Source organism: Ascaphus truei, chromosome 10, assembly GCF_040206685.1.
Source record: "Ascaphus truei isolate aAscTru1 chromosome 10, aAscTru1.hap1, whole genome shotgun sequence".
In the NCBI taxonomy this organism is placed as follows: Eukaryota; Metazoa; Chordata; class Amphibia; order Anura; family Ascaphidae; genus Ascaphus; species Ascaphus truei.
In genome coordinates, this window is record NC_134492.1 from 10,036,222 (window position 1) to 10,054,830 (window position 18,609).

General features: G+C 38.4%; 1 protein-coding gene across 5 annotated transcripts in view; it reads right to left on the reverse strand.

Moving 5' to 3' along the window:
• The window catches only part of MSH4 (mutS homolog 4), a 60,334-nt gene that overhangs the window by 27,848 nt on the left and 13,877 nt on the right, over positions 1-18,609 (reverse strand). For all 5 annotated transcript variants that reach the window (XR_012804034.1, XM_075615770.1, XM_075615773.1 and 2 more), the window contains exons 7-14: positions 16,844-17,016; positions 15,178-15,245; positions 9,596-9,670; positions 9,204-9,268; positions 7,902-8,071; positions 5,825-5,961; positions 4,942-5,045; positions 2,983-3,107 (exon numbers count right to left, since the gene is read on the reverse strand). Coding sequence is in view for 4 of the 5 variants with exons in the window: in XM_075615770.1 (XP_075471885.1) it covers positions 2,983-3,107; positions 4,942-5,045; positions 5,825-5,961; positions 7,902-8,071; positions 9,204-9,268; positions 9,596-9,670; positions 15,178-15,245; positions 16,844-17,016 (917 nt within the window). In the remaining variant the exon portion in view is untranslated. The remainder of the gene's footprint in view (positions 1-2,982; positions 3,108-4,941; positions 5,046-5,824; positions 5,962-7,901; positions 8,072-9,203; positions 9,269-9,595; positions 9,671-15,177; positions 15,246-16,843; positions 17,017-18,609) is intronic.

Here is an 18,609-nt window from a genome sequence, read left to right on the forward strand (position 1 = left end):
CTAGGTCCTGCTGTATTGCCCAGGTGAGGCAAATTAATGGGGATATCTGGTCCATGCTGTTTATAACCACACTGTTGTTCTGGCGCCTCATGTGGATTTTGATGAGGTGGTTTTGTTGTGCTGCTTGCTCCCGGTAGCGTGCTGGCACCATGCGTCAGCTAAGCAGGATGCACTGCCATGGCCTAAATATTGCCAAGCAGGACTGCTAAATCCTGTAATCCAGACCGCTGCATTTCCAGCAGTTCTCTCTGATATGCCATCAGGTGGACATGAAACAGGCGTGGGAGTCTAGCTCCTCGGTGTAGCCAGTGTGACATGTCTGGCAGCAGTGGATGCAGCTGGATTAGCGCCTGGGACCTCCTCCGTGACCTGTCAGGAAGACTATCACAGTGTCCTCTTCCTCCTCAAGGTGCTTGGCAGCCTAAGGCACAATTGTCCTTATAAAGAAATACATCATATCAAATACATTCAAACAGAACTTGGGTACATGTAAGCACATTTGGCTATATTTGCTTTGCCAAAACAGGCAATTTTGAACATGTCTTTATTTATAGAACATTTTAGCAGCTAAATATGTACAGGCCCTGATCCACAAACTGCTGCAAAACTTAACAAGGCCTTTACACCCATGCACATGTATGAGAGCTGAGGCATGCTACAGTTTATCACCCCTTTGTGGATCAATAACATTTAGTTACCTCTCTTTTTCAATATGTCCTTGGCAATGAGTTACGTTCAATACTTTGAAAGTGACTATTTCTAACATGTTTGCAATTGCGAACATCAAAAGTCTGGAGCGCATTTAGACTGGAAGATAATTTGAGGGACACAGATAAATAGGTAAAGCAGTGGGGTGATCATTACCCGAAGGAAGAACAAGATTCATCAGTGAACCATAAGACTATAAGCAGGTTGCTGATGTTGTATCTTAGGAGATAAGAGCTGGGTACAGTGGGTGTTTAGATACCTTTCATAAAATGATTTATCAGGTTTTACATGAACTCTTTGAGATATTGAGATTATGTAATTGTTGCTGAAACTAGTGTTCTCGTGATTAGTGAGCAGTTATATGGTCCTCAAATAGGCAAAGGACAACTTCATACTGATTGATTCCTTACTGCAACGTGGAGGGCATGGCATATAGTGTTTTCTAATCTTATTAGGGTATAAATATAAGCATGTTACATACATTACTTAGCTAAGTACTCCTCACCTGTATGTGGGACTGCATTGCAAAGTAGACAGAAAGGTTTGTTCGGATGCTCATGGTTGTGTCTAAAGTGTTCGGTATGCATGAGATTGATTTCTATTGTATTATATATATATATATATATACTGTATTTTCACTTACCTGGTCTCACGCATCCTCCATATCCACAAGGCTTGGAAGACCCACTACCTGGGAGGTAGCAATTATGGAGCTAACACGCTCTTCCATAGGGGTCAGATGTAAGGTAACAGATTGTCCCCCTCCTGTCTTCCTCGATTGTGCAGCCTGGTATGACAATTTTTGTTTCTTTCTGTTTGCCGTCCGTCCAACGCTTCTTCAACATATAAATGCTGCGGACGGTGTTCCCTAGTGCACTTAGGTGGTGGAGTATGGCCCCCAAACCCGCTGCTTCTCAGCAGTGCTAGTCCTGGAACAGAGATCCTAAAAGTTTGGAGTTTTATTAACCATTCATTAGGATCTCGTTCTTCGACCCGTGAATTTTTGGCTTCTTAGTCTTCCAGCCTCAGAAGCAGCAGCAGGAACAGCCACAGTGGCAAGAACAGCCCCGACAGCAGGAGACGCCCCTGACAGTAGGAACAGCCGCCCCAGCAGTAGAGGTAGAAGCCTGCTCAGCCACCCCAGCAGTAGAGGTAGAAGCCTGCTCAGCCGCCCCAGCAGTAGAGGTAGAAGCCTGCTCAGCCACCCCAGCAGTAGAGGTAGAAGCCTGCTCAGCCACCCCAGCAGTAGAGGTAGAAGCCTGCTCAGCCACCCCAGCAGTAGAGGTAGAAGCCTGCTCAGCCACCCCAGCAGTAGAGGTAGAAGCCTGCTCAGCCACCCCAGCAGTAGAGGTAGAAGCCTGCTCAGCCACCCCAGCAGTAGAGGTAGAAGCCTGCTCAGCCACCCCAGCAGTAGAGCTATTTTAGCTGAAATGGCTGAGTTATTCAGTTTGCAATGTGTATTTATTTGAATTTGAAACATGCTCATGGGCGTGCTAAGTCATTCTAATGTGTAATGCGTCGCAAACTGACGTTTAACCAACGCGCAAGTGCAGTGTATTGTTTAACGTGTCTCCACATTACGATAATCCCCATTCATACAGGTAACTTTACGATGGTTGTTTTCCTAATTAATGTCATTTTTGCCTATCATTAGCTTTGAGGATACCCATTAAAATTAAGAAAAATAACGCCGGTTCCCAATTTGCGACCTACTTTCAGCAATGAAAACCAGGGCACTTCTCAAGTAGGAGGAGGATATGAGAACAGTTTTTAAAGTTAGGGGGAAGATGGCTGCAACAAGTGAAAATTATGTTAAACAAGCTATATGGAGTATATAGCAGGTTTGTGTGTATCAAGGTACATACTTGGGTCAATTCTACTTCATACTTTCAGTTTGTTCTACACACACCTTCATACTTTCAGTAGCCTAAAACTTTTTTTTTTGCCATTTAATAGTGAACTGTAATTTAAGCCAGATCTCAACTTGCATTATCCCTTATCTGCCAAATACATGCGCATGTCAAAAATAAAAATGGAATAAAAACGCTTGGGAAACTTGGTGCCACATGCTCTCTGGAGTGTGGCGATCATTTGGAGACGAAGAGGATAGACTTCTTCTGTTCAGATTGCATTCGCTGCATTACAAATGAATAAAAAATAGATTTGCAGGAGAAAGTGAAAAAAATTTGTGTTTTTAAAATTCAGATTTTGCTTTCAGCAAAAACAAAGTAAAATCACATATTTTAATAATATAAAACTTGTTAAGTAACTTACCATAATCAGAAAGTGTGCAAGCATGGGCAAAGGACAGCAGCATATCCAGCATTGAAACAGTGTCAGACAACTTGTAAAGGCAATGGATGTGTTCATAGATCTCACTAAGCAATTTACATACCACTCTGAAAGTACATAGGTCAGTGTCAGAAAACCAGAACCAGAAACTTAAAGAAGCAATCCAAGTGGGCGATTGTTTTATTTTTGAACATAGGATTGAAGCAGGGGGTCTCCGGAGCTGAAACCCGTTAATTTCAGCTCAGGGGATCCCCTGCTTCAAGAGATACGTTCTACTGAAGGGGGTGACGGTATCTCCTGCAAGTTTAAAGCTCCCGCGTCACGTGGGCCAATAGGAAGCCGCACCGGATAATGTCCAGCGTCCAGCGAGCTTTGAAAAGCCGCTATTACGTGATCCCTGATAGCCGACATGAGCGGCTCCTGCCACCACCAACGGAGGTATGTATCTCTGGAACAGGGGGTCCCCAGAGCTGAAATGAATGGTGTTCAGCTCCAGAGACTCCCTGCTTCAACCATATGTTAAAAAAAAATCGCCACCTTGGATTTCCACTTTAAATATCTTATATCCTCAGCGTATATAACATTTTGACTAGTAGACACATTTATTATTTTATGGATTAACAGACCATGTTACTTGGGTTTGTAAGTCTTTTTACTGGGAAGAAAAAGATAGGGGCGCTATGTATGAAGAAGTGGGTCTGCGCTGAAGCATGTGTCATTTTATTTTTAGCATTTTCATTGTTTGACTCATGGCATATATACGCAGAATATTTATACTGTTTGTAGAATTTGACAAACTTTGCCCTATAATTGTGCATAAAATAGATCCTATGCCACCTTTAAGGTGACGGCAGAAAACACTGCAGAAAACATTTAGCAAAAGGTACCACTAGCGGCACATTTATTCATATATACCATTTCCATACCTGGGCCAACATGCAAATGTAACACCCAAACTCTCCCCACTTACTCCACAAATCCCTAATATTGTTGCAGGCATACAAGAAAGATGCACAGAAGAATTATACATATACGCCGGTCACAGATATACTGCAGCGCAATTTGCTTTGTGCTAATATTTATGGGATGATACATAAAACACAGGAACAATCATCCATGAGGCTCGTTTTATGCACTGTGAGGACCAAGATACTATAAATGACATGAGGTATTTATCTCTTTTATATACAGATGTAAACAGTAGCACACTTAGCTGTACAGAACTCTGTCAGTATACCTTTTATACAGCAGTGACGACAACTTTCTCTTAAGAGTTGAATAAAATAAGCATCAAAGGGATTCTGTAATTATCTTCAAAAGTGTAAATGTAAGAACGCCTAGAAATGGTGTCCATGCATTATTTTAATTGGACTGTTTATTCCAGTGATCTTTATCTTCAATTCTAAACTTCTCCATAGAAATGTGTAGAACAGAGACGGCCAACTCCAGTCTTCAAGGGCCACCACAGGTCAGGTTTTAAGGATATCCCTGCTTCAGCACAGGTGGCTCAATCATTATGACTGAGCCACCTGTGCTGACTCAGGGATATCCCCAATACCTGGCCTGTTGGTGGCCCCTGAGAACTGGAGCTGGCCGCCCCTGCTGTAGAGAAATTGAACAGTTTTAATTGTGAAGTTCAACAAAATTGTATCATTAAATATACATTTGTATTTTAAACAGTTTAAACACATTTTTCTCTGGAACAACAAATGATGTAACTATCTATTTTTGAGATAGATGACAGGTTTCATTAAAGCCATCTGAAATGTTTGCATTCAATCCAATTTTAGATTCTCTGCAAGTAAACTGAAGCTTAATTTGCCAATTTGATTACTAAAAAAGCTGCCACTGTTTGATGCAATTGAATATTGTTTAAATCCAACAACTAATTTCCTTTCAAATCATCCAGAATAAAATCAGCAGGCAAAAAAATTATCTTACAAATATGACATGTGATAGATTTCTCTGAGAGATTCTTGGCACCTTTCATTCATTTTAATTAAATCCGCTGATGTAAAACTATAGGCATTCTTCATTCGTGTCACCTAAAGGGGAAATCAGACATAATATTTATTTGTCTTGAATTTGCAAGATGTAAATGATGTTTAGCTTATGTGTACTATACAATAAATTGAGTCAAAGAGACATTTGTAGTACACGTTTCATAGTGCCGGTCTAGTAATGTGCAATTTGTAGTGTGGAGAACGAGTTACAGTACATGGCACATACATGATAGTGGGATGTATCTTTTTCTGTGAATATTATACTCTTTCCTAGCGGCATCAAATCTGGCTGTTTCATGCTAGACAACCCTGTGGCTAAAGATTTGAGTTTAAGGAATAAATCAAAGTTTAACGTAATTTCTTACATTTGCCATATGCAAAATCAGGAAAAAATAAACACAAGTACAAACTTAACTTTTCTTTGCCCTGATACACACCACCAAGATTTTTTTCCATCAGATACTGAGGCTTAGATTCACTAATCTCTGCTGCCCTCTTTAATATTACGTTAACCGAAGCTAACGACTATTAATTATAATGCAGTATTTGTTATAGACAAATAGCATGACGATAACCAGGATTTATATTTAAAAAAATTGGGATACATCTGTTTGCTGCACACCTATGGTTTAAACGGTTTAGGTATCCTATATTGTATATTGATGAGCTCAACATTTCACGGATTTGTCAGATTTAGTTTTTAGTTTCAATTTTAAAACCACATGGAGAAACCGTAATAATAACATAAGTATTTTGAGGCAGGGACCTATAAACCTATGACATTTGTACAGTCTACTGTATTTAAAAAAAATAATGTATACCTTAATAAATTCTGTAGGAAGCTGACCATTAGGTAGCACAGTTCCTTCGATGCTCATTTGGATGAAAAATCCTCTTGCAGTGCTGAAACTTGTCTTCAAGGGCAGATTGTGCTTCTCTGACAGTTGTGCTATAATTCCTGTATATGGATACAGTTATCATACCTGATATTACAGATTAAAAACAAATACTTGTTCAGTGTAACATTCCTTACCAATGATTTTCTTTAGCTGATAAAAAAACATCCACACAATTGATAAGTATAATTTATTTCCAAAGTATATTTATTTGTTAAGAGAATGAAGTTTGTTATTTCATATCTGCCACTGTCTTACTCCTTGTCTCTTGTGCACTGGCTGTTTCTCATCTTAATACTAAAATGTTTTCAGTACACAATTAAAGCATTTAATTTGCATAGTATCATTTCAAGTAACATATTTAAAATAAAATAAATAAATCTCCATGGCTATTATACTAAGTTCCACACACTCCGATTCGTTCCTTTACCTACTGATCTATAGATTAGACAAGGTCTATCTATACACTAAATTCATGGCAGTGGTAAAGGTATTTGCCATAACAGTTTGATAGCTTAGTACAGTGTTTTTCAACCAGGGTTCCTAGAAACCCAAGGGTTCCCTGGTCATCCCTAAAGGGTTCCCTGTAATTTTCAGGTCATTTTAAAATTGTACCAAATACAGTAGAATTTACAATGCATTTGATCTCAGACACGCTATTAGATAGGGTTGGTATAAGTTACAATGCATCTGATCTCAGACGCGCTATTTGAGAGGGTTAGGGGTTCCTCAGAATTTCACATAGGGTTCCTTAACCAAAAAAAGGTTGGAAACCACTGTCACAGTACTGAGGCACAATGCACCACCAGGTGAATATATTCCATTCCTATTGCTTTCAGTATTGCTTTATAGAACAAAGCAGTAGAGATGAGAGTCTCTGGAATCAGTGCTTCAGAATGCAGGATTAATAATGTAACAACATATTTTTTCTTCTAAATGTCTTTGAGTTGGAAGGCAGATAATTATAACACCAGTGAGTGGAAATAAAGACTTGCTTGAAGAGCTCATTAATGGGATATAAAAAAATGCCTGGATCTGAAGCTTTAAAAGCCAAAAGCTGTCTGTGAAAACAGCAATAGCTTTACAGTTCCTATTCTTACAGGCAAATCACCCTAGAGCTGATAGAATTCAATCTTTATCCATATAACAGACCTATAATGATTACTATATTACTCACGATTTGGTGAAAATCTGTCTTCAAGTGCTTGCGTCCAGCCGGGAGGTAAATTAGAAGAAAAATCCAAACATGGAGAAAAAAGCGGAGCACTGCGTTGCAAGAAACTGGGGCTAAGCAAATCCAATCTTAAAAAATAGCTTTATTGAAGGGACGACAACAGAGGTTAGGCAGTTGCGTTTTGCGTTATTAGAGCGCTTTGTCAAACTCTTTAATAGCGTGAAACGCGTTAAGAGTACTAACCTGCCTAACCTCCATGTTGTCGCCCCTTCAATAAAACTATATTTTAAGATTGGATTTGCTTAGCCCCAGTTTCTTCCAACGCAGTGCTCCGCATTTTTCTCCATGTTTGGATTTTTCTTCCTTTCAGTGTTATATTTCTTTAGTGCTGTTTTGCCAGATATCAGGGTGTCTCCATCTAATGATGCTAAAGCTGTGACTAAGCCCACTTGTGCTTCTCCATCACCACTGTATGATCAGCGGATGTTAACATGAACGAGTTATCGGACAAAATTGAGGTATGGCCATTTACACGTCAAAATATATATCCTGGCATAATAACAACATAAAGATTTGAATATAAATACATCTAGAAGTAAAAAAAAAGTTTTCATTTTGTTTGCTACCCACTATAATAAAACTTAGATTTTGTGTTGAAACTTAATGTACAGTATTACATTCATTCATCTTGAGACACATTTCTGGTAGGCTAAATAATGACATATCAGAGTAAATACATAAACCCTCTACCCTGGATATAGCGTGACAAATCAAACATATCTATAGTTTAGATTTTGTCAAATGTTTAAAATCAAGCATATAAAATACCAGCAATGTCATCTACAATTTCTGCGTATGTTCTCCGAGCGATGTCAAGGAATTCGTTGATATTTGGCTTAACTGCATAACATTTCTGGGTCCTCATGTTCAGGCATCCTTTTGTGTATCTGGTGTCATCATTGATAACTGTTCTGATTTTTTCAAGTATGATGCCAAACCTAACAGAGAACAATGATATTATGTATGTTGTCATTTGATTATTGACCTATAAAATAATATTTTGAATATATACAGTATGGAATGGATTATGGAAAGCTCTAATCAATAAGAAAAGCAAAACAACCAAAGACTTCCAGTGACATCAAAGACAAAAAAAGAACAGGAAGTTTAATATTACAATAAAACTTGAGGTGGGCTAACACTAACCGCCTTCTTCAATTTTGGGTTTACTTCAAATAATTTTACGTTGTATGTATTCTTGTCCCGCTTTGTGCCTCATATTTTAACATCAGCCATTTTCTTGGAAAAGCTGTTTCTTTGTCACGCTCTTATTTGTCCCTTGTCTCTATTGCTTTCCTGTCCCTGGAGGTTGAGTTGTATATTCTATAGTATTTGTCCTTCCATTTGGAGTTAGGGTCCATGTCTAAAAAGTTATTTTTTATATAAAATATATAAAACGGGAGCTAAAAAATAAATGTAACAGTGAGCACTTATTTATTCATTTATTTCAACACCCTGTATCTTTCTTCTGTAGCTGTTAACACCATTAGTGAAAGCAAGGAGGGTGTGAGTGAGATAATTTATTGAGGAATGATCACACAAGTAAGAATTCTGCATCATATATCTCATCTTTGATTTTGTTGCATTAACTTCATGAACTTGCTTACATAAAAAAAAATGAAATAAAAAATGAAATAAAAAAGAAGACGAAGAGAGGAATCAACTGGTTCACGAATCATATAAAAGTACTGAACATAAAACTATTGAACTGGTTCTGTGCAAGAAAGGGAGCTAACAAACAGCTCATCCAAAACAAAACAGCTTACTAACTGCTGTGCATTCATCAAAGAGTCTGAATATACTACTAGGACAGCCTGCAAAAGAATGGTCAAGAAACTCTTTCCAAAAAATGTGGGATTTGTTCTCCACTGTCTTATAGATGTTATTACTACACATGCACATCCCTACTCTTAGGCCCACATTGTAATATAGGTATATATCCATATGCAGTTACGTTTTGTCTTTATGGTGGCACGTGCATTAGGTTACAGACAATACATTCTTTTAAACATGATTATAGATATTGTGAAATGCAATGCAGTCAGACATGATTTTACTTTATTTACGTACCTACTATCTTCTAATGAAGTACAGTAAGCTTTGAGAAGCAGTGTCTTACAATTCTTCAAAGCAGCCTATTAAATGCAAAGAAAAACAATACTTAAACATTTTCTAGGGAGCGCCTACAACACGCTGCTCTGTAATGCATTGGGGGCCCATTAGAATATTGTAACCAAACAATAGTTACAACACTTTCAATAAGAAGCTGCATATGTAGTACAAAACAATTGATATTATAAAAGGCATGAAAATATACTGTAAAGGTTATATAATTTCAATAAGTGCATTTATAATTTAATTCTGTAGCCTAACATTGCAATTATTTTTCTGTATTTAACGACTTATATCCATGTCCCACAGTTAACATTAAAATTGATTTGCCATGAATTGTACGAATTTACCTTTAAAGGCTCCACAAGTTCTAGTGTATGCTTTAGGGAAATTAAATTGCTTATTTTTGCATCAGCAGCTCTATCCTGTTCAATAAATAAGCAAATGTTGTCACTTAAAACATTATGATTAATTAAGTCACAGTACAACATAACTTAATCATCCAATTCAATTATTTACTCGATCACATTTTGCAAAAATGTATTATATTGCCAATTGCTTACTTAGGTTAAGTTATCAGCTGATTAGAAATGTCTCGGCTTTGTTTCTTGTTAGTGTTGCAGTTCACTAGTCAACGTATTGGTGGTCAGGCCATTTGCTGCCTGTGATCTAGTTCATTTCTTTTTTTTTCAGATATGGGAAGGAGTATTGAGCTTATAGCTTATATTTACTATAAAGTTGTAAGCCACCTTCAGGTCGATTCAAAATGAATGGGCCAAAGGGTGTTTTAAAGCAGCAGTCCAAGCTGTCGTTTTCCCCCCTTCCCCGTCCGCCCCCCCATTACTATGTGCCTCAATACAATCCACACAATGATAACTAATTAGCTAAGTTGCCAATCGATCCGTTCTCCTGTGATCGATCAGCGAAGATTCGGCTCGGGGGTTCACTAAATGGCTGTCAGTGCAGCAGATTAGGTCCAAAGATGCAAAGTTCTGTGGGGAAGATCATGTGACCAGGCAGTCACTAGATACAGTTGGTGCACTGCTAGAGAGGGCAGGGCTCAAAAAGGGGTGTGCCAGAGCCTGTTTCAGAAGAGGAAGGGGATGTGACTTTGTAAATGGTTACAAATGTTACAAATATTTTCTCAGTACAGAACGGATTTATTTAAAAACCACACATGTAGGATATAGCTTAGATTGCAGCTTTAAGACTTCGCACATATGGCACTATGGTTTTGTTTTATCTAGCGCTGATGCAGGCTATCGCACTCTGATACACTGTTAACTGCCATTCAAGCCAATGGCAGTTAATGCAGGATTGGGGTGAGATACCCTGCATCAGAGTATAATGAATCTGCCCATACACGCCATATCTAACAAGAAGTACAGCACTACTCTATAAGACAGCTCCCATACTGGAAGACACTTTACGGTCCCAGCACTTGAATGGGATGTACGGGGTCATATTTCTTAAGCTGTGCTGGAAGTTGTCTTATATAGTAGCACGACTCAGTAAAAATGGCCCTATAGCTTTTTAAAAATGTGCAAGGTCAAATTCCTTGTTTCTAAAAAGTTCCCGCAAAGCTCAAATTATGCTTCACAAAACAGTTAATTATAAGGTTCCTCAAATCTTCCTTTTTGCCTAGGCTATAAACAGTCTCTTTGGGGTCAAAAGTAGTCTATAATGGTGCTAGAACAAGTGAAAGCAAAGCACACCCATCTTCTTAAATCCATCAGTTTAGTCAACAGATTGAAGTATCTATGTATTTGTAACATAATCCATACATTTGTGCTAACATCTGTCAAACATTTCTAGATCTCGTGACAAATACAAAGGAAATGTCATTTTGAAGCTCCGGAAATGTAACAAATACAAATCAGACAAGGCAGGTAATCTACTCATTATTTGCCTAAATAATTGTGATGTCACTTTTTGGGATGCTGGCGAAATGGCAACATCATTCTATAAAATAAATCTAAATTACAAATATTTTCTAACAATTGAGTATACAAACAGTGTTTAAATGCCATGCTGTTCACTATCTATTTATCTTAAAACACTAATAATTCTATATATATTTGCATATTAAAGCAGACAATAAATCTGCAGAAAATTGGCATTTTTTACATTTTATATAGGCCCTGACAGGCTAGAGGCCTAAATTAAGACGTTCTTGAGGACCTGCCTGCCTGACGTACCCGCAGAACACGTGATGTTGGACCGCATCCAGAGCACTGGGCCCCAAGCATCCGGGTAGCAGCCAGCCTAAAGATGACATCTTGCGCCCACCTTATTTGGTCTGCTCAAAGCATGGAGTAACCTCGTGGAAAATCCGTCGCAGCGATCCACTCTTCAGGAAGGCATCTCGTTTCTAGAGCAGAGGCCTACCGCTTCCTGCAATCGCCCCATAGGATCTAGGCCTGCCAAAGAGACGCAGACCACTGCGGAACACATGGCAAGAGGCCTCCATGGCCAGGGGGTGTCTTAACCTGGATGACTGATCGGCCAGACTGGCCACTCTACTCTCCAAGTAGATTACTGCCTGCTCGAGGCTGCGGGACTCCATGCCTGATGTCAGGCAGTATCCACATCCATCTGGACAGCTAAGTGACTTGATAGCACCAAGCCCATGGGGCTAAGGATATCAATATCTGTTCATTCTGTTAGACCCCCTTCCCCTGAGTTTGCCTTGGAAAATGCTACCAAAGTTGATACACCCATATTCTGGAGACCATCCATCTGCAAACTATTTTATATGTTGTAACGATGGTCCAGATAAACTTATTGGGTGAAGTACATACTCACCCACTCTTGTATTCACTGTATATATGTTGCTGTTACCGTATTTAATTATTCATGTGTTTACGATGGGAAAAATAAGTCTCCCTCCCCCAGGCTGAGCTAGGTGAAACCCTTTTAGCAAAAGACACATTTACTAGAGGTATAATGTTTATTATGCGGTGCTCACAATGTGTGTATATATTATTGTAAATAACTGCAGAAACGTTATATTTCTGGTGTTTCTAAAGCCGGTGTTAAAGAGTCTGCCCTTCCCCAAAGCTAGATAAGCACTACTATCACCCACATGACCAAACATCTTGGGTGCAACACTTACCCACATTAATCTATAAAAAAAATGGCATTATTAATAAATTAAATGTGTTAACAAGACAAATGTTCTCTTAAAGAATATATTGTGTAAGCACACGAACCTCGCACTGTGCACTAGCCCTGGTTCTGGGCCCGAGTCGTGTACTTCCCCAAACCTAATCCATATGAAGCCTCTGTACTCACACCTCCTGTTTCTACAGAGGTCCTACACAATGTCTCTGAGCTATACCTGCTCAGTATGCCAATCCCTTTCCTACATGAAATACTTTTTCCTATCGTTAGTGTCACATAGACACGTCTTATTTTCACTAGGACTGGCATGTTAAGTACCATTGTCTCTCACTTTATGATCACTGGTGGTACTTAAAACGCAAATATAATGTTAAATGTCTAAACTCGCCCTATAAGCAGGCGACTACTCTGTACAGAAATCAATAAAGTCAAAGGCAGGATTGTTTTCCTCCAGGAGACACACCTCAGGGGAAAAAAAGACAACTACCTCCTGTTTAGTAAACAGTCCCCTCAGATCTATAAAGCATCAGTACTTGACAAAAAAAAAAAGGCAGTAGCAATAATACTATCTGAAGATATCACATTCCAGCTACACAAGGCCACATATGATAAACTAGGCAGATACAGTATGTCATTCCCACAGGTTGTATCAGGGCAGACAAAATAACCCTAGCAAATATCTACGCCCCAAATACAAAACAACATATACTGTATATTGTTTACTATTTCTTCCACACAAAAAAACCCCACAAACTGGTGGCATTGCTGCTTAAGATTTATGATGGACAAATAGCAGCCTGTAATAAAGGAAGGGAAGTATATGTCTCTATACTATTTGCTTCTCTGGGATTAATACAACAAATGTTCTTTCATTGCATGCAGCATTATTTTGTCATTTGTAAAAAGAAGTTTAATAAATATGTTATATGGGTCATTTGAACATAAAATCTATCTGATCCATTCTGTAATTATGATTACCATAATTATATACCCCTAAAAAAAACTACTCAGTAACCTCAATACACTTGAATATGTGGCATTTATATTATAGAGGAAGCAGGAGAAATAAGTAACTACCCAAACTTCACTTCACCTTAGAAGTGAGAACAAAACATCAGTGTTTAACCTTTCAAAAGAACTATATTCTGGAGACAAAAGAACTGTAAATAAGTGACAACTGGTTTCATGCCTTGAAGCCAGAAATAAAGAATACAGGTAAGCAGGTAAAACAACCTACTGTAAGATAAACACAGAGAGGATGTTGCCTGGGAAACTGACACCTATTGTCTGACAGAAATGTCTTTGCTCACCTAATTACTATACTACATAGATGTAGTGTGTGAAAGATTAGGAAGATCGAAAGGACATTATGTGCCCCTTGTCTGAGCACTGCATGTGACAGTGCAATACAAAAGAAATGATTCCCTGCAATACAGAATTTACAATCTGAGCAAAAGGCATGGTATACCCGGCTACAGGTCTTGAATCAGGGTCTCCTAACTTTATATACAGGGATCATAACCTCCTCTTTTGATCTCTACCAGTTTCGAGACTGAAACATAGATATACACTACCAAAGAAAAATAAATTGTCTTAAAGCAGCAGTCCAAGCTGTGGGTTTTTAACATTTTTAATTTCCCCTTTAATATATGCATCAATATAATCCACAAAATGATAAGTGATGAGCTAAATTGCAGATTGATCCCTTCTCCTGTGATTGATCGGCGAAGATTCAGCTCGGAGGTTCACTAAATTACTGTAGAGAAGTATTGACTTAGTATCTGTGACTTTGTAAATGGTTCCAATAGAAACAAAAAAGGCTTTTTACATAATACATAAAAAATGTAATTCAGAGTTGTTTAAAAAAAAAAAAAAAAAAAGTTTTTTCTCATAGTACAGAAATGATTTACTAAAAAAACCACATATGTAGGATATTGCTTGGTCTGCAGCTTTACGCCTTTCCCCCAGTTGGTACACGACATTCACAAGTGACAATGCGATAGTTATTAGCCTCCCCAGAGAAGTGGTGGAGGGTACGACTGTAAATAAATTACAAAATGCTCGGGATAGAAATGAGGCTATCCTAAATATGAAAGAAACCAAAGGATCTAATATGGTTTGCAGTATTGCAGATATATCAATAGGAAGACTAAATGGGCCGAGTGGGTCTTATCTGCTGTCAATTTCTATGGCAATCTGTCACTAAACTACTGTAGGTACAGAATAGGTATAAGGTCATCGCCTCGTCTGCCTATTAACAAGAGGCCAAGTAGTGGTGCATGTTTTTCACACATGCTTTGTGGTCTTCCCTCTGCTCTACTCATCGTAGACTGATTTTTTTCGGTTGATTTTACTATTCAATAAGGCTGTCGCCTTTTCTTCCCTCCACATCAGGATTTTTTTTTAAAGAACAATTACACGTTTGCAAGGGCTGTTCCCTTGCAGGTATCTTTTTCATTGTTTTATTACTATATTCTATCCTCATTTAATTTGTTATATAATTTCTCTGCCACTACCACTCTTATTTCCTCCCACTTCTAAGATTTTCATATATTTTTAAAAAAAACCCGCCTTTCTTTACAGCTTTCTTTTGGCTATATTACTCTTTATTTTATATATATCGCACCCTCACCGCTATAGCCCTAAGACACCTTATTTTTGCAACTTTACTCATTACACATCAGCGTTTGCCAATATTCTCTTCATATTTATCGAGTGAATAGATTTTCCAAATGCAAATATTCTTTTAAACAAAACAGTTTGTGCGAAAAAATAGCCGTGTAAAATGTAGATATATTTTTCAACGTACAGTGTCCTGCTTCGGGATTTGAACAATATTGGAAAGGAGATGTTCTGTGTCCAAAAACCTAGAAAGAACTGAAAAACATATTACAATTATAGTGCCATTGTTAAACACATATGATTAGTGAAAATGAAAAGAAATCCAGACGTTAAAGCAGCAATCCCGTTTGTTTTTATATAATTGGAAATATGAGGTGATTAAACTGGTAAATAACTCGGGAATCAGGAGGGGAGTTGGAGCCGAGAATACAGCACTACTGCCTGCATGCTGCCGGCTCCTCTTCTCTGTTACTGGTGGGTCACGTGATAATCTGGAACCCACCAATAGCAGAGAAGATGAGCCAGCAGCAGTCCCATGCACACAGCATGGCTGAGAGGCTGCAGCACGATCTGATCCAGACATAAACCCAAAAATAGCCCCCCTAGCAGTATACAAAGTCGGGAAAATGGGGGAGATAAGACTTGGAAGGGGGAAAGGAGGAGGCACCCTTATTTTTGTCTTCATTTATTTTTAAATTTAAAAAACAAATGTGGATGACATCTTTAGGTTGGTGCTTATTAAGTGTCTCTGCTGCCTGGAGGAAGGAGGGAGAAGTGCAGGATGTACAATGAACGTCATATAAGGGCCTCCATCCAGGGTGCAGGCTCGTGACTGACATTGTACAGCCACAAATACCCAGACATAGGACACTGAAGGGGTTAAAAGAAGCATGTCATGAAATTAATAACATTATTGCTTAAAGCAGGGATCCTGCCTAAAATCACTATTGATTAAAAAAAAATAGTTTTACACTATTCAATACGCTGGGTCCTCTGGAGCTTCTATTTTTAGCTACGGGCCGCCTGCGTCAGATGGACAAACCTGCTCGTTGCTCAGAGACAAGGGATCCCAAAGGTCAGGGACCCACAGATCAGCTTTGGGGGTAAAAAGAGCGAGCAGGCGGGACTGCTGCTTTAAGTAATTACGCCTTTTCCAAACTCATTCTAACTTTTTAATATCAATTGTTATTCCAAGTAAAAAAGGTATCACCTCATGTGCTGCTTTTTTTCTATTGCTACAAAAACAGTAAACATTTGACTAATTAAAGTGTGTGTTACTGGCCTGGTTCATCGCTACAACTCATCAACAGAGCAGTATTTCACGACACTTCTTTGCGGTAATGGCTGTATTAATGTTGAAATAGACATTTTATATCCTTATAGCGGTGTGCATGTGATATGTAGGAGAACATTGTTTTCTTGGATTGTCTACATTTTCTGCTTTACAGAAATGTGTCTTAATGCCTAACACAGTGATGCAAAAATATTTCAAGGTCTCACAAAGTCTGGTAATCCAAACTTGTCACTCATGTACAATATTTGAACATTAACATTCCCTGAACAAAGAATTTCAACATTAACCAAATAGAGAATATAACAAAACACAGTGAAAGAGCCAAAGGGTTTATGCATCAGGGCAAAATAATTTTTTATAGTGTTTATGCTTAGTAAAATATTGAGGTTTATTTATGTTGATACCCGAAAACCCCTACAGAAAACACTTGCCACCATTCAGTAAATGTGTCCCATAAATAAATCATTTGAGGAATATGTACCTTTGGATATCAACTAATATATGCCAGTTAAGCTCTGAGAACATATTTTTGTAGACACAAACAAAATGTTACTTTTACCTGATTGAAGACTAAAAAAAAGTTCCTCATCCTGAAGAAATTCTTGAACGCAATCCAGCCTGGTGTTAATGGTTTCAATATCAATAAGCGGTTCAACGATGTTTGATCGCAGTCTGCGGCTTCCGCCTGCGGTTTTAGTGTAGTTCAGAACTCCAAAGAGGGTATGACCATTCCTTTAAAAACATAGGTTGTTATCGTCAACTGATAGGTTCAACATTTTCTGAGTGGAGTAGTAGAAGTTACAGTGGTTCAGGAGAAAGCTTAGGGCCAAATCCACAAAATTCCATTAAATCAGAGGGGAAAACGTGACGTTACCAAAAACAGGAACAGACATTTTTTCTCAGCGTAAATGCCTTATTTACTAACAATTATATACAAACAGCCATACCTGACCACATTGACATTGTCTTAACGCAGGGGTGGACCACTCTAGTCCTCAAGGGCCACCAACAGGTCAGGTTTTCAGGATATCCCTGCTTCAGCACAGGTGGCTCAATCAGTCCCTGCGTCAGCACAGATAGCTCAATCAGATGCTCAGTCCTCAACTGAAACTGGGATTTCCTGAAATCCTGACCTGTTGATGGCCCTTGAGGACTGGAGTTTCCCAACCCTGAGTTAACGTCACTTCAGGATAACGTAACAAAATTAAAGTTTTGGCATTACTGCCAGGCAGACCCCGATCAATCTGATTTACCACTTGAGACAGACTGTCCAAAGATTGGATTAATTTTACCACATAGGGATTTTTTTAATCAATGTGGTCCTAGTTTCATGTTGTCTGGTGACAGCAAAGGAAGTTTTTTTGGATTACATTTGACTTACTTTTGGGAAAAGCAGGCATATGTGCATAGTAGCATACAGGGAGAGAGTTTTTCCTATTTATCCTATATGAATACTTCAAATAAATGGGTCTTATGGTCTATTTTAAGCCATGAATCTATATGAGCACACTTTATTTGGCGCTTCTGCACCTTAGCATAGTAGATTGGTGGGAATGCACACAAGTAAAAGTGGGCACATTGCAGGGAACATAGCTGAGGATCACTGAAAAATAGGATGATTTAAGGTTTAACTAGAGACGCCATATTGTCTGTATATGCACTAACTGTATGCTAACACCTAAATAATTAACACAGAATTAGCAAAGAAAAGGCAAATGTTCGTTTTATGGTTATCTAGAAGTAGCAAGGTCATAAATACAAGAGGCCATAGAATATAAGAAGTAAAAATAATGAGGCACATCTTGTTATCTATATACAGGAATGAGGTATAGTGGGGCTCTCTGGTATCTACAAACACAGGGTTATGGAGAGGTTAAAAACAAGGGTTTTGTTCTCATTATTATTAGGGAGTTTGTCAGAATAGGAATTGATGCTATGAGTAGACATATCACAAGGATGCCTGGAGATAAACTTTAGGGAGACACTGCTCTACCAGGAATGTCTAAGACTAGAGATAACAGTTAAAGAGAAAACATATTTTTATTACTGTCTATTAATATGAATTGCTCTGGTTAATGTGAGAAAGAGGCCACATTGGTTACAAGAAGTTATATACAGGCATACCCCGCATTAATGTACGCAATGGGACCGGAGCATGTATGTAAAGCGAAAATGTACTTAAAGTGAAGCACTACCTTTTTTCCACTTATCGATGCATGTACTGTGCTGCAATCGTCATATACGTGCATAACTGATGTAAATAACGCATTTGTAACAGGCTCTATTGTCTCCCCGCTTGCACACAGCTCCTGTACAGGTAGGGAG